Here is a 22,903-nt window from a genome sequence, read left to right as displayed (position 1 = left end):
TTTGCTTGAAGGGTGACTTGCATAAAATCCATGATACAAAAGTAGATACAAATATACTTATTGAGGAATAGGGAATGAGTGAATCTCCCAGCCTTAATGCTACCTTTTCTTCATATTTTTTGTGATATAACTATTCAAGATGAAAAGGTGCTTGCCTTCTAACAACAGCTCTGTTTCAAATGAGGGCGGCGCACGCACACACACACACACACACACACACACACACACACACACACACACACACACACACACACACACACACACACACACACACACACACACACACACACACACACACACACACACACACACACACACACATTCTATTTACTCACCTACTTGGACAGTGAGCAATTGTTTAACGCTTGCACTTGCTTCCGACTGGAACCATGGAGACAAAACTGACGACTTGCTTTGTTAATTTGTTTTAACCAGGGCTGTGGACTCGGTCGGATTTTTGCACCGAGTCCGAGTCCGGCCTCTTGACCACGAGTCCGAGTCCGGCTGTCCATTTTTTTCTGTTAATTCATGTGACTGCTTAGTCTTTATTCAAGGCTAATTTAGATCAAAATCTAAATAATTACAACAGTTTTGTGATGGCTTTGTCTTTATTAAACATATAAACAAATACAATAAACAGATACTTTCAAGTTTTACTCATTAATTACACCATTATAGCTCAGACATTTATCTAAACACAAATAATTAGTGACGACCCCACAACTATCGAAACACATCAATAATATAAGCTGGGTGACATAATCGTCCTTGACATTGGTACATAATGTAAACATTAGCCTAAGTGCAACTCAACGTGGCCGCATTGATTGTAACTTACGCTCGGTCTTGTACGTGCACGCACGCAGGCAGGCAGGCGCGGGCGCGCACGCAACAACTAAATTTGTCTTCATAACAAGCAAGCAGGGCTGTGGACAGTATTCCTACGCGCATTCTCAGCAGCATGATGAAAATAAAATTCAATAACGTCACTGAGGCATATTTTAACGAACTCCACTTCATTGTATGGCTTTTTAGCCCGTGCAATGTTCCAAGCCAGTTGAAACAATGCAAGTGTGACAGTCTCTGAGTGCTTCGTAATTTTTTTGAAAAACTGTACCTATTTTTCTGCCTGACTTTTCAAAGTCTCCAAACTTGTGCTTGCGAAATTCAGTCCCTTTTGCAAAGTCCTTATCGATATTGGCATGAAGTGAGCTGAAGTGGCGCTGACCATTTGAAGCTTTTAAATGCGCCAATGACGTCCGACATATCAGGCAGAATGGCTTGCCATAGCGTTCAACAAAAAACAACTTTAACTCTGTTAAAAACGTCCTGTGTTCATCGTCATATATTCGTTTAGCTGTGCATTTTTTCCTTGCCATTTTGGCAAGCGTCTTGTCAGCTTTTCTGGACCTAATGGGCCCCCGTAGTCACAGTCGCCATTCATTAAAAAGCCAGCAAAACCAATCGCTCTGTTTGTCCCTCCTCCTTTGCGGGATTTCCCCTCACGCGCATGCGCGTTTGACCGGTTGGCGAGGTGGCGGCCGACAAACGCCGGCGGCGCTCAATGCTGTCAAGTTCTTTTTCAAACTTGATCGTAAGCAGGGCTGTGGACAGTATTCCTACGCGCATTCTCAGCAGCATGATGAAAATAAAATTTAACGTATTTTTTTTTATTGTCGGACTCGGTGGAGTCAAAATCAGCACCGAGTCCGAGTCCGGCAAAAATGACCGAGTCCCCGAGTCCGAGTCCACAGCCCTGGTTTTAACTAATTTTATTGGAGCCCCAACCGCAGTCCAGGGAGCAGATTGAGTTGTTTGCGAATCTTGTATTTACTTTGCAGGTTGATGATTGCTGTCTGGGAGAGTTTTGTATCATGTCTGTAAAAATGTGTTAATGCTAACCCTTTGCTTTTTGTGAATGGGATGGTTTTCAGGCTCCAGTTTACAATTACTGTAATTTCACAACCATAGGGCGCACACCTTTAATTTTCTCAAAAAATGAAGGTGCGCCTTTTAAGAAGGTGCGCCTTTTGAGTGGACCAAATTAAAAAATCCGTAAAGTTGTTTTGTGTGGCTTCCGTAATATACAAGCGTAGACGTAGATCGGGACAAAAAAAACCATCAGAGGACTAGACGTAACACGTAGAGGAGTACGTACCTTTGCCGCCATTGTTTAGTGTGGCTTTCGCCACGTAGATCGGGACAAAAAAAACAATCACAGGGCTAGACGTGTCACGTAAAGGAGTACGTACCTTCGCCGCCATTGTTTTGTGTGGCTTCCGCCACACAGAGTCATAATATACAGGCATCCGATGAACCAATCAGAGGACATTACGTTTTACGTTGGTCGGGGCGGTAAACCAATCAGACGACTGGATGTAACACGTAGAGGAGTACATACCTCTGCCGCCATTGGCCTTTGCTTTACAGAGACGTGGTATACAGGCACCCGTTTGCTTACGTTTACGTTTGCTTACGAGGCACAATCAGAGGACTGGACGTGACACGTAGAGGAATACGTACCTCTGCATAGACAGAGACATGCTTACGAGGCACAATTCAAGGTTCCTGGAAAGCCGGGATCATTGCCGAAGAGCAACGTGACAACGACGAGATAATGACAAGGGAAATTGGTGCGCCCTATGTGTGTGAAATACAGTAATGACACATAATTGAGACTGCGCCTTTTAGTACGGTGCACCCTTTGGTTGTGAAATTACGGTAACTCTGATTGGATATGTTTGATGAGTGTCCTTATATAGGTTGTCTTTTGTGTAACATTGTAAATTTTACTAGTACACTTGTACCTCGATAGAACACGCTTCGATTCTTTGTGACTTTCTGATGTTCATTAAAAAAAAAAAATCCACTTCCATTGTGTCAGTATCCCACCGTACCAATAGCCCAATGTTACCAGGGCTGCCTTTTATTATTGGTTTTTAAAATAAGAAAAACTAAACTCGAAACCCTTTTATCAATAAGATGCTTTAGAAATTATGAAGGAAAGCATGTGGTTTATATGCAGAAGCTGGTGCAAGCTATGCACTTTGTTTTAAAAAAATGTGTTTGAATTAATATATATCTCCAATAAATGCTTTTCTCTTCCAGTGATGAATTCAAATACTTTCGGAAGATGACTGCCACGGCATCTGTGGAAGGTAACTATCGAAGTCTTCAAGTGTAAGGGAGGGCCCAAGGGATATGAACACGTAGAAGCAGAGAACAAAGAGAGAGGCGCTCGGTGCATTATAGCAGCCGAGGTCTCTTTAAATATTTTCTGAATCAGGCTGACGTGACAGCAGAAGTAACTACATTGTACCGTAATTTCCGGACTATAAGTCGCGTTTTTTTTTTTCTTCCATAGTTTGGGTGGGGGGGCGACTTATAATAAGGAGCGACTTATATGTGTTTTTTTTTCAAATATTTTCAAAAAAAAAAGTGAAACCGCGATAAACGAACCGCGATGTAGCAAGGGATTACTGTAATTTGAATTTCAAGTGACGTCAGCAGCGCGACGCGGCGTGGCGCGGCGGTTGTTTACATAAAGGACAAAGATTGATCACGGGATGACGAAGATGACGAAGGAGCTCTCTTTCACTTCCGTGGATTGAAGTCGGGGGCCGGCGCTCGGCCGGGTGGCTGTCCAGGGACGGTGGAAGGGGCTCGGACAATGCTTTTACGCACGCCCAGTCCTACTCTACCGAGCTGTCTTTCACCTCCGTGGATGGAAGTCGAGGGCCGGCGCTCGGCCGGGTGGCTGTCCGGGGACGGTGGATGGGGCTCGGTCATGGCTTTTACGCACGCCCGGTCCTATTCTATGGAGCTCTCTTCCACTTCCGTGGCTGGAAGTCCACGCCGCCACACGCCTGGAAGTTTGTTTTGTTAAATAAAGAGCCGTTTACCAAACCCACGTCTTTCCTTGAACTTTGTTAACACTACATTATAGTTATATAGTAGATCTGTGGAATAACGACGAGGCTGACGTCAGGGCGCACGCGCGGCGTTGTTGACGTAGGACGAGGAATTTGATCGATGGATTTAATGATTTAGAGTGCACAGATGGTTTGATAATCATCATCATCGGTTTAAAGTCCATGTTCCAGGCGCCGCTGGGTTGGACTGGATTCTCAGTATGGCTTTCTTCCACCGGGGACAGTCCATGGCCATCTCGTGGTTGAGAGTCCTATACCGAGAACATTTTTGGAGCAAAACATTTTACAGGCGGATGCCCTTCCTGACACCAACCCAAGGGGAAATTGATTTTCTGTAGGGGTTGACTCCCTTAGCCCATTCCTCTCCCGAGGAGCCCACTGGGCAGTGGTACTATTTAACCCATAGTTGGGGGCTGGTTCGTGGGCACCAGGGCGTGTCCACACACCGGTGGGCCTGCGTGCCGCACGTCTAGGGGCCAAACCTCCTCCGAGTCCCTTGTAGTTTAGCCTGGGTCCGTGTTGTACCCAGTTACCATGTGTCGCCGCGTGGAGGCACTACATAGGGCTTGCTGTTAGAGAGGCTTTGTACTGGCAGGGAGAGACTTACGCACTCGGCTCTCCCGTTCGCATACTGCTAGCCAGCGGTGAGGATTGACAGTGAGAAGTGACATGCACTGGGCACTCCACCAACACACTAGACGCATCATAACAACCCGACTTGGTCTTATGAAGTCAGACATTGATAATACTATTGCTTATATAATAGTTATTTGATATCTAATTTATATATCGTTATATGGGCCTGTGGAATATTTTGAAGTGCAAGCGCCGTCAGCTGCACGCACGCATTGTTGACAAAGGACGATCGATGGATTTAATGAATTGGAGTGACACAGATGGTTTTATTAATGTGTTATTTATGTAATAGTTATTTGAATAACTCTGAATTTGAGGTCAGGGCCGTTCTCAGCTCTTCGTTTGCGTTTATGTCACGTTAGCATACCTATCGTTTGGCCTGTTGTTGCTCGTTCATGACTGTTCTTGGTGTTGGATTTTGTCGAATAAATTGCCCCCCAAAATGCGACTTATACTCCGAAGCGACTTATATGTTTTTTTTCACATTTTTGGGCATTTTATGGCTGATGCGACTTGTACTCCGGAGCGACTTATAGTCCGAAAATTACGGTACATACAATATAATGGTATCATATATTATTATTTGTGTTTTCTGTGTGAATACAATGAAAATGGCAAAGCTAGTGATTGTATACCAGAGGTGTCTAAATGAATGAATCAATCAACAACTAATCTATTATCAAAATAATTGAGAACCATTGAACTATTTGAGTAATGGTTTAGACTCTTAACTTTAGATCCATAGTTTATTTTTAAATTTTCCAAATCCTCTGATTTTAGCCTCTCAACAGTAACAATTCTCAGATTCCTTTAGTCCTTCATAAAAATTGTCAATTGTCTTTTGTGTTTAATCACACCAAGACATTTATGCAATATTCACTTTTACTTTGGAAAACAATGACCAAACCTGTAAGTTGATATATTTCAGAAAGGCTGGAGTACAACACAAATCCCTCTTGTGTGATATTGCGTTTTGTTGTTTATCTGGTCTTGTTTGGTGATTAAAAACAACAACAACTAATTAACAGTAATCAGGAAAAGTGACTTGGTAATACATTTTGCCGAATAACATTTTATCAGATAATCCAATTAATTGTTGGAGTAATTGATAGGTGTCAATTAGTGGTGCTCACAGTTCAAAGTCAACACAGTGAGTGCGTGCGCACACACACAGGGGCCAGGCAAGACTAACAACCGATAGTCGAATAATTTAACCCAACACAGACACACACTATACAGTAATCCCTCGCTACTTCGCGCTTCACCTATCGTGGCCTCGCTCTATCGTGGATTTTTTTTTTTTTTAAGCAAATATTGCGGATAGATTCGGTGCATCGCGGAATTATATATATTTTTTTGGTTTGCCACTCTCACCCACACACACACGCACATTGTGTTTGTGGACATACCGTATTGGCCCGAATATAAGACGACCCGAGTATAAGACGACCCCCTCATTTTCAAGATTCAAGTTTGAAAAAGGACTTTTTGAACACCAATTTTAATTTTTCTACAGAAAATAATTACCGTAATTTTCCATGTATAATACGCCCCATGTATAATACGCACCCTAAAAATGGCATGTCGATGCTGGAAAAAAGCCTGTACCCATGTATAATACGCACCCAAATTTTGACTCCTACTTAAGTCCGTAAACGTAAAATTATTTCAGAAAAAAGATCATCTTTGGGAACAACCGGATGTTATTCTGCCGGTCAGTATCACTGCACATGCGCTAGCAAACTCGATAGCGAAGAAATATGTGAGACACTCAACGGGATCACTAATATTTGAGTGATGTTCCAGTTATTTATTATCTTTCTGTGTGTTCACAATTGTCATGGTGATCTTTCTGGTGATTTCTTAACTAGGCTGGATGTATTTTTTTTGTTGGCGTTGATTTCTCCGACTGCCCAGAAAGGCACCACCGCGATCAGTTAGGTTAAAATGAAAAGAGAGGAAAGGGACGTGCGGACATGTGAAAAAGGCGGCTCTGTATGGGAGAGAAGTTGAAGAGGAATAAAAACACCCTTGGAAACCATGATTTCAAAAAAAAAAAAAAATAATAAAATATTGTACCCATGTATAATGCGCACCCCAGATTTTAGGACAATAAATTAGTTAAATTTTGCGCATTATACCGTAATTTTCGGACTATAAGTCGCACCGGAGTGTAAGTCGCACCAGCCATAAAATGCCCAAAAAAAGTGAAAAAAAACATATATAAGTCGCTCCGGAGTATAAGTCGCATTTTGGGGGGCAATTTATTCGACAAAATCCAACACCAAGAACAGTCATGAACGAGCAACAACAGGCTAAACGATAGGTATGCTAACGTGACATAAACACAAACTAAGAGCTGAGAACGGCCCTGACGTAAAATTCAGAGTTATTCAAAAAACTATGACATAAATAACACGTTAATAAAACCATCTGTGTCACTCCAATTCATTAAATCCATCAATCGTCCTTTGTCAACAATGCGTGCGCGCCGCTGACGGCTCTTGCACTTCAAAATATTCCACAGGCCCATATAACGATATATAAATTATATATCAAATACCTATTATATAAGCAATAATGTTATCAAACCATCTGTGCACTCTAAATCATTAAATCCATCGATCAAATTCCTCGTCCTTTGTCAACAACGCCGCGCGTGCGTGCGCCCTGACGTCAGCCTCGTCGTTATTCCACAGATCTACTATATAACTATATTGTAGCGTTAACAAAGTTCAAGGAAAGACGTGGGTTTGGTAAACGGCTCTTCATTTAACAAAACAAACTTCCAGGCGTGTGGCGGCGTGGACTTCCAGCCACGGAAATGGAAGAGAGCTCCATAGAATAGGACCGGGCGTGCGTAAAAGCCATGACCGAGCCCCATCCACCGTGCCCGGACAGCCACCCGGCCGAGCGCCGGCCCTCGACTTCCATCCACGGAGGTGAAAGACAGCTCGGTAGAGTAGGACCGGGCGTGCGTAAAAGCATTGTCCGAGCCCCATCCACCGTCCCTGGACAGCCACCCGGCCGAGCGCCGGCCCCCGACTTCGATCCACGGAAGTGAAAGAGAGCTCCGTCGAGTCAATCTTTGTCCTTTATGTAAACAACGCCGCGTCGCGCTGCTGACATCGCGCTGCTGACGTCGCGCTGCTGACCGCGACGTCGCGCTGCTGACGTCACTTGAAATTCAAATTACAGTAATCCCTTGCTACATTGCGGTTCGTTTATCGCGGTTTCATTTTTTTTTTTTTTTTTTTTTTTGTTTTTGAAAGTCGCCCCCCCACCCAAACTATGAAAAAAACCGCGACTTATAGTCCGAAAATTACGGTACATGGAAAAAGACGGTACAGTACATCTGAAACAAATGATTATAACAATATATTCGAGAGAAAAAGCATGTTATTTTGCCTCATTCAAATCATGCAAAAACTGTCTATCACATCTTAATATCTGAACATTTAAATATGTAAACTAAAGTGCAATCTCATTTGTAAATGAATGGCTTCTGGGTTTTGAACTGTAAATGAACCAATCTACCGTGATAAAAAAACAAAATTGCAATAACTGCATTAACATCAAAGTGAAGTCTAACTGTAATTGTAGTCTTGAAACAAATCTGAATAAGGAAAAACATTGCAATAAAATAATGCAAACTGGTTTAAACTTGAGAGTAGCTGAGATCTGTCATGTCAGAACATTACTCCTCACAAACATCCTCTGCCTCGCTGTGCTCCAGTGTCACTGTCCACGTACGTGCACACCCTCCTGTCGAACTCTTGAAAGCGGCCGCTCTGAGGAACACGGAAAACTTTTCTCTGTGTGATTGTGAGCATTTCTTAGGCGGTCTTTTTGAGCTCTCTATCTCCATACATTACACTCTGTGACAGCATATTTCATAGCCGCTTTGCAATTGTTTGAAGACTCTGCCTCAATTATCACCATCATCTTGAAGTTTGCATCATAACTTCTCCTCAGCTGCCGGTTAACCTGGCCGATCTTCGACCCACTTTTCTCCCGATTGTTGCTACGTTTCTCCATTTTCTGTTATCTCTTCTCTGATTTTCTTCTTTTTTCTTTCTTACCGCTATTTTTTATTTTTCTTCTTCGTGCTATCGCTATTTTTATTTTTATTCTTCGTGACAGGGGTTCGCTTTGGCCTGGGGTGTTAAGTTCAGCATTCGCTTTAAAGATATCTGGCGCCATCTAGCGTTATGAATGGGTATAATGTCTAGACCCCGAATGTAAGACGACTCCCACTTTTTCAGTTTTATTTCAATGCGAAAAACACCGTCTTATATTCAGGCCAATACGGTATGTATATATATTAGATGATTATATTAGAGATAGATTTTGGTTGTTTTTTTGTCCTCTATAGTGTCCCACCTTCATAGATCTTTTATTTGACGATGCTCCAATGGTTCTCAATTTTAAGGTCAGGACATGAGATTATTATGTATTAACGTGCATGAAAACAATTTTGCTACAGATAGCACAGTTGTTTTTAGGTAGAAATTTGTCATTCAGAAACCCCACATACTTTAGAGAGGTAATTTTAACAAGGACGTCCAGACGTCCTCTTTTTTTTTTTTCCCGGACATGTCCTACTTTTGAGACCTAAAAAAATGTCAGAGGAGAATTTTTTGAAATTGTCCGGGATTTTCTTCGACTGCCACAAACATAATATATATGTACAGTACATTGTCAATAGGATTGCCACTTCGTTCCATTTCGCTCAATTCCAGGTTTCTCTGTATCATACGCAAATAAGTCACGCCCTTCTCCCCAAATCTAGTCACTTCCCTACGAAGTAGGGTGGGCTGGCCAGTCTACACCGAATGTTTACAAGCAATGCCGAAACCAAAATGCACGTTCACGGAGGAGTTGAATAAAAAATTCCGTGCCTTCGTCAGGGTCGTGATCCTTATGAAGGTGAGTGCTTGACATGTAAGGCAGGCACTTGCGTGTCTCTGGCAAATAAAGGTGCCACTTGCGTGTCTCTGGCAAATAAACGTACCAACGCACCCGCAAGAGGAGGACTGAAGAGGAGCCCTTTCTTCTTTTCTTTAAATGCTGCTGTCAGGTTTAATTCGCTGACTGAATAACTATTAAGAGAAGAGCATCAGCAAACAAACCACAAGTGAGACGGAATATTAGTTCTTTTCTCGCGAGGAGTGCAGTACAGATCGCTTACAACAATCTCACTACACTAAATATCTGTATGCACTCCTGCGCTTTTTATTTGGATTATCCCTACCCACAAAATGAGATAAAGCCCCTAAAGGGGAGGGGGAAAGCACGTGGGCTTTGTCTCGTAAGCAGAAAAATCACAAGGTGTTACATACTAAAAAGGAACAGTGTGATGAGGAGTATGAGTGATCAGCAACCATTCTTTGTGTCTGTGATGAAATCAGGAAACATGAGTGATCACTTGCAGGTTCATTGGGGGGTGCGAGATAGCGATGAGGCATGTTGTTGATCAGATCAAAAGGGTCTTTGTTAAAAAGGAACTGTCTTGGTAGATGTCTTCATTTTGCTGAGTTGTCCGCTGCGACCTGTCGGACCCAGCTGTAACCTCTCTCTTCTGTGGTACATCATAAAAACAGCAAGGCCAAACAGCAAGCATATATTGCAGTAATATTGCGGTAAAGCATCGATTAGAGAACGCATGATTACATATACCGTATTTTCCGCCCTAAAAGGCGCACCTAAAAACCTAAAATTTTCTCAAAAGCCGAAAAACCTTATAGGCCAGTGCGCCTTATATATGGATCAACTGATGAATTTGTTGATCCATACTGGTTGTACACAGTGCTCTGCCAAAATGTTTCAGTACGTTTTAGTACGACTAGTAAATTACAAGGTCGCATCGCTTCCCAGCATTACGGCAACTGTAGTCAGGGGGCGTCACCGAATAGCTGTTGTACCCGCGAGGCTATTTCATGTCAAAATAGGCTGCTCTGTTAATGTTTCGAGTAAATCTACGGATCGATATGGAAGGGAAACATAGGTAAGTAGTACCAATGCGTTAGATCGAACTTTAGTCAGTTCCGATCATTTTATGGGAGATCGTTTGAGAAACGCGATTGTTTACACTTTGCTGAGGCTCATGGGAGATTGCGAGCTGAGGCTCGTGAGACTTTGCGGATGGCTAATGCTATTGCGATAGCTGCTATACGTACCAGGCTATTTCATGTCAAAATAGGCTGCTCTGTTAATGTTTCGAGTAAATCTACGGATCGATATGGAAGGGAAACATAGGTAAGTAGTACCAATGCGTTAGATCGAACTTTAGTCAGTTCCGATCATTTTATAGGAGATCGTTTGAGAAACGCGATTGTTTACACTTCGCTGAGGCTCATGGGAGATTGCGAGCTGAGGCTCGTGAGACTTTGCGGATGGCTAATGCTATTGCGATAGCTGCTATACGTACCAGGCTATTTCATGTCAAAATAGGCTGCTCTGTTAATGTTTCGAGTAAATCTACGGATCGATATGGAAGGGAAACATAGGTAAGTAGTACCAATGCGTTAGATCGAACTTTAGTCAGTTCCGATCATTTTATAGGAGATTGTTTGAGAAACGCGATTGTTTACACTTTGCTGAGGCTCATGGGAGATTGCGAGCTGAGGCTCGTGAGACTTTGCGGATGGCTAATGCTATTGCGATAGCTGCTATACGTACCAGGCTATTTCATGTCAAAATAGGCTGCTCTGTTAATGTTTCGAGTAAATCTACGGATCGATATGGAAGGGAAACATAGGTAAGTAGTACCAATGCGTTAGATCGAACTTTAGTCAGTTCTGATCATTTTATAGGAGATCGTTTGAGAAACGCGATTGTTTACAGAGGGCTCGTTGGTTATTGGCTAGTGGATGCATACCGCAACCCTAGTCAACCTCAGTTTGATGCAGTATAGCTTCTATTTTATGCGCCTTATAATCCGGTGCGCCTTATATATGGACAAAGTTTTAAAATGGGCCGTTCATTGAAGGTGCGCCTTATAACCCGGTGCGCCTTTTAGGGCGGAAAATACGGTATATACATTTTTCTAACAGCTGCACTGATGGCCGTATTTTGTCTTTTTTTACTTAGTGTACCACTACAAAACTAAAAAATGTCAGTGTACATAGTATGTTTTTGTTAGTGTATTCGGCCCCCTTGAACCTTTCAACATTTCGCCACATTTCAGGCTTCAAACATAAAGATATAAAATTTTCATTTTTTGTCAAGAATCAACAAGTGGGACACAATCGTGAAGTGGAACGAAATTTATTGGATAATTTAAACTTTTTTAACAAATAAAAAACTGAAAAGTGGGGCGTGCAATATTATTCGGCCCCTTTACTTTCAGTGCAGCAAACTCACTCCAGAAGTTCAGTGAGGATCTTTGAATGATCCAATGTTGTCCTAAATGACTGATGATGATAAATAGAATGCTCCTGTGTGTAATCAAGTCTCCGTATAAATACACCTGCTCTTTGATAGTCTGAGGGTTCTGTTTAAAGCGCAGAGAGAACCATGAAGACAAAGGAACACACCAGGCAGGTCCGAGATACTGTTGTGGAGAAGTTTAAAGCCGGATTTGGATACAAAAAGATTTCCCAAGCTTTAAACATCTCAAGGAGCACTGTGCAAGCAATTATATTGAAATGGAAGGAGTATCAGACCACTGCAAATCTACCAAGACCCGGCCATCCCTCCAAACTTTCATCTCAAACAAGGAGAAGACTGATCAGAGATGCAGCCAAGAGGCCCATGATCACTCTGGATGAACTGCAGATAACTACAGCTGAGGTGGGAGAGTCTGTCCATAGGACAACAATCAGTCGTGCACTGCACAAATCTGGCCTTTATGGAAGAGTGGCAAGAAGAAAGCCATTTCTCAAAGATATCCATAAAAAGTCTCGTTTAAAGTTTGCCACAAGCCACCTGGGAGACACACCAAACATGTGGAAGAAGGTGCTCTGGTCAGATGAAACCAAAATCTAACTTTTTGGCCACAATGCAAAACGATATGTTCGGCGTAAAAGCAACACAGCTCATCACCCTGAACACACCATCCCCACTATCAAACATGGTGGTGGCAGCATCATGGTTTGGGCCTGCTTTTCTTCAGCAGGGACAGGGAAGATGGCTAAAATTGATGGTGTTAGGTCTAAATACCATCAGACATTAAACCATACGCTGGAAGGAAGAGGAGAAAAGAACCGGAACAGGTTTACTCGCGAGGAGAACGATAGAGAGAGAAAACTCAGTTACAATCTCCATCAATTCTGAGTTCTCACTTCACGTGCTCCTCTATTTAATGTTTTGGTTGCCCTGGTTACAGAGGCGTTGCTACACTAAAGGGAGGGGAGATAGTGTCTGTAGCAACGCTTATCAGCTAAGGAATGTAGTGTGGTGTGAATTAGCACTTCATTGTTGGCCCGTGACCCCCGCAGACTTCGTCCTCCTTCCTCAACCAGCTGTTCTTCTCATGGTTGGCTGATTTGTCCTCGAGTGGGATCAGATAACTTGAATTGCCGCTTTCCTGTGGAACAATGCAACTAAACCTTGGCTAACTTTATCTACTTGGTAAATTAACACACAATAATAATAAGTAACTTGTCCTAAACACTTCAACACACATTAAGTAAATGTAAGGTAACTGGTATGCAGTTCCTTAAACGAACATTGAGTAAATATAGGATAACTTGTACGCAACTACTTCAAACTGTATATAACACTTAACAAAGAAAAACAGTTCTGACCAACAACTACCTATGAACCAAACCTACAGTTAGATAAAAGGAATGAAGTTCCTCTGAACCAAATAAGAACATTTCGCCTATGCAAATAAGCTCGGCTCATTGTTAGTGAAAGCCTCCTACAGGAACAAAAACACACAGATAACATAAGGACAGGAAGGAGACATATGGCTGACAGGGATCAAAAGACATCCCTGTCACTTAAAAGGAAAAACCTAGATTAAAGGAAAGTCATAAACAGTAAAGACAAGGCCTCCAGGTCTGGCAGGCCAAGGCTTCACTTAAATTATCCCAACATTTCCCTCCTGTTTATCACATATTTGCTCAATTTTCACATCACCAAAAACAACCACTTCTCTCGATTTTCAGTTGTCGGATCACAAGTATGAGCACCAATATGTTTACACCAAAAAGGATAAATGTTGCGACATTATCATTCGGAAACACACAGATCTGGGAAGAAGTCTGTAAACTCAAGTGCAAAAATTGCATCATCATCATCATCGTTATCATCAACATGCTGGCGTTCAGACATTAGGCATACCCGGCCCATCTTGTCGTCCATGGGCGATATTGCTGTAGTGATGAGACGATTAAACAGAGCACGGAGACATGGAATATAACAACATCCACACAAGGTGAGTATAGCAGTAATTGAGGACACAAGGGCTTTATACTTCCCAAAAGCAGTCATCCACTCTTTCATCCTCGTGTTGAGGGATTGCAAGCTTGCAATCGCCTTCGTCAGGCTCCCATCAGGGGCGGTGTCGTTCTGGATGAAGGTGCAGCATTGTTCTCTGAACATTGCGCAGACCCTTCCTTTCTCAGACACCAACATAACAAGAGCATTGCGGTTCTGGATTGACATTAGGGAAGGCGTGGCTAGCTGTCCATGCACTGCCTCAAGTCCCGCTTGTGTCCGTTTGCCCAATTTCTGCATGTTGCAATGGATGTAATTTATCCTGTCAACGTTCTTGTTCATCGTATACCAGCAGCAAATGGAGGACTCCCATCGCGCTGCAATTTGGTCAATTGATTCTTATTAATCAGGAACTCCTCTGGGGACTCTAATTGCATCAATTTCAGTCAGATCATCGTCGCCTCTCAAATTTAAAGACATTTTGTTTGTTTGTTTTTTCAATTTCCAGCTTTTTCCCAGATCTTGGCATGTCGAAACATATACAATTTTGGTTGACTACATTCCCTAAAAGCAATGGTTTCTTTTCTTTCTTTCTTTTTGTTTTCCAACGGATATTATATAGAACACTGTCGCACATTTCACAATCAGCAGACGTGACAGATTTCACACAATCTTTGGTCAATGGTAATGGTACAACATAAAGAATCGATCGTAGACCCATACATATGGCATTCATTATTTATTTTTTCTTTTTTTTCTTTGCAGCTTGTTTTGCCATTAGCAATCAATTGCTTCTTTTACCAGTTACTCTTATAGTCAGCTGAAACAAACTATCCACATTCATTTTAGATATATATTAATTCCATTCTTTATCGTCTACAGCGGTTGTTGACAAAATATTATTTCTTTACATAACGTTTTTGCCACTGTTAAGGCATTCAGTCTTTATTTTGAATCCATTTTGAGAATGCATCTATTATGACCAGGCATTATAACCCTGTGGATTGTGTTTAGCACATGTTAAACAAGCTCTACAAATTGTTTTTGTTTATAAATGTTTTGAATATGAATCAAATCCATATGTTGTATAAAGCTGACTGACCTGCCCCATTATCCCTCCTCTTGAGCCATGCGACACACACCATGGCTCAATAGTGCTGCCCATTTGTATAGGTTTTTTCGTAGGATAGGTCAGTCTTCTGGTCATTTATAGATGCCATTCTCCACTCTTGCCCCTCTTTTCGTCCATAATTGAATTTCAGTCTATGGACTTTGTCGCTGCACATCTTTAAAAACGTTTCAGTAATTTAATCTGCTTCTTGTGTGTATAAAATTTGAAGCGTCTTTTACACTACAGCTATGCGGTTCCGTCTGCAAGCTTGTTACCTCTTGACACCTTATCAGTCTCGTGTGTGTGCCCTGCACACGTGCATCTGGCTATTTTTCGTGGCAATTAGACTGCTTCAACAACTAGCTTAGTTGTAGTTTCTTGTAGTTTCTTTAGTTACTTTTCAATCATTTCCTCATCGTTTATCACAAGAATCTTAGCAATTTGAATAAAAATCAATATGTATGTTTTATTTTACTCAATTGTACGATATAGAGAATCCATATGTAGTAAAATGTATTACTACATATGATTTCATCTTCATTTACTTTGACACACCTTTCAAAACGCTTCTCAGTGTCCCAGTGCACACGTTTTGCGTGTGTAACCGGTTGTCTCAACCCGTGTTCCTCATCCTAATTTTTCCTTCCTCAAGGTGTCAAACCAATCAAGACAAAAAGATAAAAACCAACAAAATAACCGTCAGTAAATTAATATAATAGTTAATTGATGTTGTTTCTTAACTTCAACTCAATCGCTCTCATTCTCAAATGTAAAAACTTGTATAGTCTTGACACAACCAATCGACTATTCACTTTAAATTTTGCTTCGAAATGTCGTTATTTCATAATTTTTCTTCATCCAATTCCAGAAAGCAAGTTCCTTTCATCTCTCAAATTTTGTTTCATCAAGGCTAGGCCTTAATGCAGTGTGGACCAGTTTCTGCCCATAAACAAATTGCTTGCTTTTTTTACTTCCTATTTTTACAAAATCGTTTTTGTTTTGCGGTGCAAATCAGATAGACTACAGTCTAAGAAATTCTTTTGTGCACCTATATTAGCCAATTTCATCCTTTTAACACATAACACTTACAGCACACAGACAACACAAAAACAGCAGAGACACAGCTCACAAACAATACCAACAAACAACGCTGCGCAAACGTCATCCTCTCTTTTGATGTTTTGGTTATACTTTTTTCTCTTTTTTTTTTCATCAGTGCCTTTTATCCTTCATGCAAATACTGTCACATCTTCCTTAAGCATCACCCTGCTTCAAATATTCAAACATTCTCTGAGAAACCCACACTTTCCCTGCTTCACCCGCAGCCATAGCACCCCCGTGCGAGGGGGGGCGCGGCATCAATGTTGATTGGTCACAGGCTGGCCATTTCCTGCAACAATCATGATGCCGGCCCACCGCCCACACGAGCATAGCAAAGGCCCAAGCGCACAGCCCCGCCCCACGACTACGCGCGAGCGCAGGCATGCTTATCAGTCTCACCCTCTCAAAGGGCAGGCCAACTTTGCTGTTGCCCCCTTCATCATGTTCACATTCGACATCTTTCACTGTCTTCTACACAACATTTGTTGTCTCTTATTCTCATCCTATCAAACCACCGTTCTAGTCACTTTCTGCCACACACGTCTTATTTTCTCTACTTCCACACACTGCTCATCTTAGTTTCTCCAACCAACTTAAACACATCATTGTCTACTTCTCAATTTCCCTATTATCGCTTCAACAGCCTCTTGAACATTCTCCATTACTGATTTCTTCCATAGGACACACATCTCACTCACACTCATACACACAACATTCATGAGGATCCTCTGCGCGCACACGCACACACACACACACACCAGCACAAAAGGATGACGCACAACATATAGAACACACATCGATCCCATTAACACACCTTTTTGTTCGTCTTACTTTTCTGATCTATTCACTATTTCACTTTTAGAAGCTATTTGTAATACTTTTCCATCTATTTAGCAAATTTTAACTTCAGTGTTTCTTTATCTTTATCCTAAATATCTCCTGTATACTTAAACTACTTTCTCTTTAATTTTTTGCAGCCAGGTTTCCACTTCATTACATGGAAATCTGATTTGATTTGATTTCGGCCTAGTCATAACTGTCTTTGTTCATTTGTGCAGTCACGTGCCATGTGACCGTTTTCCCCGCAACTCCAGCATTCTATTGGAGGTTGCACAACTCCTCTTCCTCGGCCTCTAAAGCCTTCTCTGTTGGACATTGCTCATCAGATGCCTTCTTTAATTTCTTTAAGATTTCTTTTTGTTGTTTCGTTTATGGCACCTCTAAGTCCTAATAATTTGTTTGTTTCTAGTTGTCTCTCAAATTTGCAATTTTTTAACCCATTTATCGAAATCTTTTTTAAGTCGGTTGGGATCCTGCCTTTCAATTATTTTCCAATCTTTACATTTTAGAGTATCTCGGATATTAGTTTTACTCTTCCCGTTCCCCATTTTAATCAATTTGGTCCCAACTGTAAAACCATAGGGGTTTCTAAAGTCGGGTGTTTCCAGTGGGATAACGAAAAGATCCTGTGGTGATTCTCACTTCTACCAGCGTTCTGGTGGAGAATCCTTGCCTATTGCGTCCACAGAACCACGTTATGTGTTCCCCACTGCTTTAATATGGAATACTATATCTAGTGATACGTATTCCCATTCACACTCTCAATCACACAGTTTTAGACGGACGTCTCCGTTCTGTACTTTTACTGTTACTGTTAGACGGAATTTACATTTTCAGCTTTTCTGTGGCTCCGCAACCTACTACTTGGACATCACTGTCCTACGCGGAATTTCAGTTATGCAGGGTCTGTGGACTTCCGTTGTCCTACTTACACACCTAGGTTTTTACAGGGCATGACGAGCCCTTGGCCGCACCACACTTTTTTACAAAAAAAAACTCACCCTCTGGTTCTCTTCACCTCTGCACCTCGGATTGCCTTCAACCTTCAGATCCCAGCTGACGGAGCGGACAGCCAGCCCTTAAAAAGGATTCTAGGACCCCACCTAGGGAGGTCCTGCCGCGCGCGGTCTTTCTGGATCTCCGCTGCCGCCCGCTGGAATCCTCAGGTGTATTGGCATCCGGCTCGAAGGACCAAAATGTTAGGTCTAAATACCATCAGACATTAAACCATACGCTGGAAGGAAGAGGAGAAAAGAACCGGAACAGGTTTACTCGCGAGGAGAACGATAGAGAGAGAAAACTCAGTTACAATCTCCATCAATTCTGAGTTCTCACTTCACGTGCTCCTCTATTTAATGTTTTGGTTGCCCTGGTTACAGAGGCGTTGCCACACTAAAGGGAGGGGAGATAGTGTCTGTAGCAACGCTTATCAGCTAAGGAATGTAGTGTGGTGTGAATTAGCACTTCATTGTCGGCCCGTGACCCCCGCAGACTTCGTCCTCCTTCCTCAACCAGCTGTTCTTCTCATGGTTGGCTGATTTGTCCTCGAGTGGGATCAGATAACTTGAATTGCCGCTTTCCTGTGGAACAATGCACCTAAACCTTGGCTAACTTTATCTACTTGGTAAATTAACACACAATAATAATAAGTAACTTGTCCTAAACACTTCAACACACATTAAGTAAATGTAAGGTAACTGGTATGCAGTTCCTTAAACGAACATTGAGTAAATATAGGATAACTTGTACGCAACTACTTCAAACTGTATATAACACTTAACAAAGAAAAACAGTTCTGACCAACAACTACCTATGAACCAAACCTACAGTTAGATAAAAGGAATGAAGTTCCTCTGAACCAAATAAGAACATTTCGCCTATGCAAATAAGCTCGGCTCATTGTTAGTGAAAGCCTCCTACAGGAACAAAAACACACAGATAACATAAGGACAGGAAGGAGACATATGGCTGACAGGGATCAAAAGACATCCCTGTCACTTAAAAGGAAAAACCTAGATTAAAGGAAAGTCATAAACAGTAAAGACAAGGCCTCCAGGTCTGGCAGGCCAAGGCTTCACTTAAATTATCCCAACAGATGGGAAGATGGATGGAGCCAAATACAGGACCATTCTCGAAGAAAACCTGTTGGAGTCTGCAAAAGACCTGAGACTGGGACGGAGATTTATCTTCCAACAGGACAATGATCCAAAACATAAAGCCAAATCTACAATGGAATGGTTCACAAATAGACGTATCCAGGTGTTAGAATGGCCAAGTCAAAGTCCAGACCTGAATCCAATCGAGAATCTGTGGAAAGAGCTGAAGACTGCTGTTCACAAACGCTCTCCATCCAACCTCACTGAGCTCGAGCTGTTTTGCAAGGAAGAATGGGCAAGAATTCCAGTCTCTCGATGTGCAAAACTGATAGAGACATACCCCAAGCGACTTGCAGCTGGAATTGCAGCAAAAGGTGGCGCTACAAAGTATTAGCGCAAGGGGGCCGAATAATATTGCACGCCCCACTTTTCAGTTTTTTATTTGTTGAAAAAGTTTCAATTATCCAATAAATTTCGTTCCACTTCACGATTGTGTCCCACTTGTTGATTTTTGACAAAAAATTTAAATTTTATATCTTTATGTTTGAAGCCTGAAATGTGGCGAAATGTTGAAAAGTTCAAGGGGGCCGAATACTTTCGCAAGGCACTGTATATACCATGTCATTTGTGTCATAACATCCACCGATACACCGATGAATCCCCCTGGCCCCCCAAAAAAGGTGTCCTATTTTTCAGAAACCCAAATCTTGTCAACCTATTTTAACACCTTCAGAGACTCTAATGGGGCTGACCATTTCTATCATGATTCAGGAGAGGATGATGGTTACAGCTTCAGATTGTACATTTTCATGCATGAAAATAATTTTGCAACAGAAAGCACGGTTTCTTATTTTTGTACCATGATATAAATTGGTCATTCAGAATCTCCACATATATACTTTAGAGAGGTTATTTTAACACTAAACTAAATACTAAAGCCTAAAGGGGATGACCATCTCGCTCCTCATGATTCCAGCCAAAAACTGGACCTCCTTTCTGATGTCGTAGCCCTGTTGAGACATGGTAGTAAGGACACCTACCAAGCATCCACCACTTCTTTCATTTGGACCATCCAGGGTTGCATGGCACTTAATGGTGAACAAGACAGTTCGGAAGTTAGTCTTCATGTATTTCTGGGCCCGCTGGAGTCACTTCTGTTTGCGAGCATTGGATAATGGTGGCCAAATAGAAGGTTCATGCTGTTTATGATGTTGATTTTTATTTTGTTCACGGGACTCCAGAGGCACCAGCAGCTTCAAACACCTAGCTGCCTTCTTAATCCAGTGCAATTGTCTGGCAGAAGCAGCTCTCATTTTTCATTTAGCTCGACGCACCTGTGCGTGTTCTAAATCAGCAACAAATAGCTTAATTGTACAATGAGCCTCCTTTAGTTTCTTTTTATTATCTATGGTTTCATACCTAACTTTTACTGCTTTTCAGCATCAGAGAAATCCTTTTTCTTTCCCATGTTGCTTTAAAATGGTGATCTGCTTAATACAGGACTGTCTCAGAAAATTAGAATATTGTGATAAAGTTCTTTATTTTCTGTAATGCAATTAAAAAACCAAAAATGTCATACATTCTGGATTCATTACAAATCAACTGAAATATTGCAAGCCTTTTATTATTTTAATATTGCTGATTATGGCATACAGGTTAAGAAAACTCAAATATCCTATCTCAAAATATTAGAATATCATGAATAAATAACTAGTAGGGTATTCAACTAATCACTTGAATGGTCTAATTAACTTGAAACACCTGCAAGGGTTTCCTGAGCCTTGAAAAACACTCAGCTTCGTTCAGTAAACTAAATCACAAGTATGGGGAAGACTGCTGATCTGACTGCTGTCCAGAGGACCATCATTAACACCCTCCATCAGGAGGGTAAGACACCAAAAGAAATTTCTCAAAGAGCAAGCTGTTCGCAGAGTGCAGTTTCAAAGCACATCCACAAAAAGTCTGTTGGAAGGGGGAAATGTGGCAGGAAACGCTGCACAACCAAGAGAGATGACTGCAGCCTTAACAGCATTGTGATGAAGAGTCGCTTTCAGAATTTGGGGGAGCTTCAAAGACAGTGGACTGAAGCTGGAGTCTAGGTATCAAAAGCCACTGTTCACAGACGTGTCCGGGAAATGGCCTACAATAGCCGTATTCCCATGGTCAAGCCACTTCTGAACTCAAGCCAACAGAAGAAGTGTCTGACTTGGGCTATGGAAAAGAAGCACTGGACAGTTGCAGAGTGGTCCAAAGTCCTCTTTTCAGACGAAAGCAAGTTTTGTATTTCATTTGGAAGTCAAGGCGCCAGAGTCTGGAGAAAGGCTGGAGAGGAGCAAAATCCAAGTTGCTTGAAATCCAGTGTGAAGTTCCCACAGTCAGCGATGGTTTGGGGAGCCATGTCAGCTGCTGGTGTTGGTCCACTGTGTTTCATCAAGTCCAGAGTAAATGCAGATTTTAAAGCACTACATGCTTCCTTCTGCTAAAAAGCTCTATGGAGATGATGATTTCATTTTCCAGCATGATCTGGCACCTGCCCACAGTGCCAAAACCACCAGTAAATGGTGTACTGACCATGGCATTACTGTCCTCGATTGGCCTGCCAATTCCCCTGACCTGAACCCCATTAGAGAATTTGTGGGGTATTGTGAAGAAGAAGCTGAAAGACACCAGACCCAACAATGCAAATGAGCTAAAGGATGCTATTGAAGCATCCTGGGCATCCATAACACCTCAGCAATGCCACAGGCGGATTGCCTCCATGCTACGCCGCATTGGTTGCAGTAATCAATGCAAAATGATTCCCAACCAAGTACTGAGTGCATTAATGGACATTTTCAAATGTTTGATTTTTGTTTTGCTGTTTTAAATCATTTTTGTTTTATTTGGTCTGAGGAAATATTCTAATATTTTGAGATAGGATATTCGTGTTTTCTTAAGCTGTATGCCATAATCAGCAATATTAAAATAATAAAAGGCTTGCAATATTTCAGTTGATTTGTAATGAATCCAGAATATGTGACATTTTTGTTTTTTTAATTGCATTACAGAAAATAAAGAACTTTATCACAATATTCTATTTTTCTGAGACAGTCCTGTAATGTGGAACAACCTTCTAAAGTACTTATTCCTTCATTTGTACTCACCTGGCAAAATAATTCGCTCAGGTGTCTCAGATTGATTTCAGTAAACCAAAGTGTAACTGACAAGATTTTACCTTTATGAACACAGTTTGTATTATAACTACGGACGCAGTGTAATTACAATGACATTTGAAGTCATGCCACAGAATTCTAAAAATATTTTGAAGGTTTATGAATGACAGACAGTGCTGTGTTGAAGTGTCTTTTCATAATCTGTTGTCTACTGCAGCTAAGAAAAATGTGGTGATAATGGGCAGGAAGACATGGTTTTCCATCCCAGAAAAAAACAGACCTTTAAACAAAAGGATCAACATCGTCCTCAGTCGACAACTGAAGTATGTTTTGCACGCACGCACACACACGCACAAATTTACCGTATTTTTCGGACCAAAAGTCGCTCCGGAGTACAAGTCGCATCAGCCATAAAATGCATAATAAAAAGGAAAAAAACATATATGTCGCACCGGAGTTTAAGTCGCATTTTGGGGGAAATTTATTTGACAAAATCCAACACCAAGAACAGACATGAACCAGCAACAACAGGCTAAACCATACGGTATGCTAACGTGACATAAACACAAACAAGGAACTGAGAGCGGGCCTGATGTAACATTAACAGTTATCCAAATAATTATAACAAATAACACCTTTATCGAACCA

General features: G+C 41.6%; 1 protein-coding gene across 1 annotated transcript in view; it reads left to right on the top strand.

Moving 5' to 3' along the window:
• The window catches only part of dhfr (dihydrofolate reductase), a 47,550-nt gene that overhangs the window by 772 nt on the left and 23,875 nt on the right, over window positions 1-22,903 (top strand). The window contains exons 2-3 of the mRNA XM_037259560.1: window positions 3,109-3,158; window positions 22,473-22,578. Of these exons, the coding sequence (XP_037115455.1) occupies window positions 3,109-3,158; window positions 22,473-22,578 (156 nt within the window). The remainder of the gene's footprint in view (window positions 1-3,108; window positions 3,159-22,472; window positions 22,579-22,903) is intronic.

This window comes from Syngnathus acus, chromosome 9 (assembly GCF_901709675.1).
Source record: "Syngnathus acus chromosome 9, fSynAcu1.2, whole genome shotgun sequence".
Taxonomy (NCBI): Eukaryota; Metazoa; Chordata; class Actinopteri; order Syngnathiformes; family Syngnathidae; genus Syngnathus; species Syngnathus acus.
The sequence above is the reverse complement of the archived record's forward strand: the minus strand, read 5'-3'. Positions and strand labels throughout refer to the sequence as shown.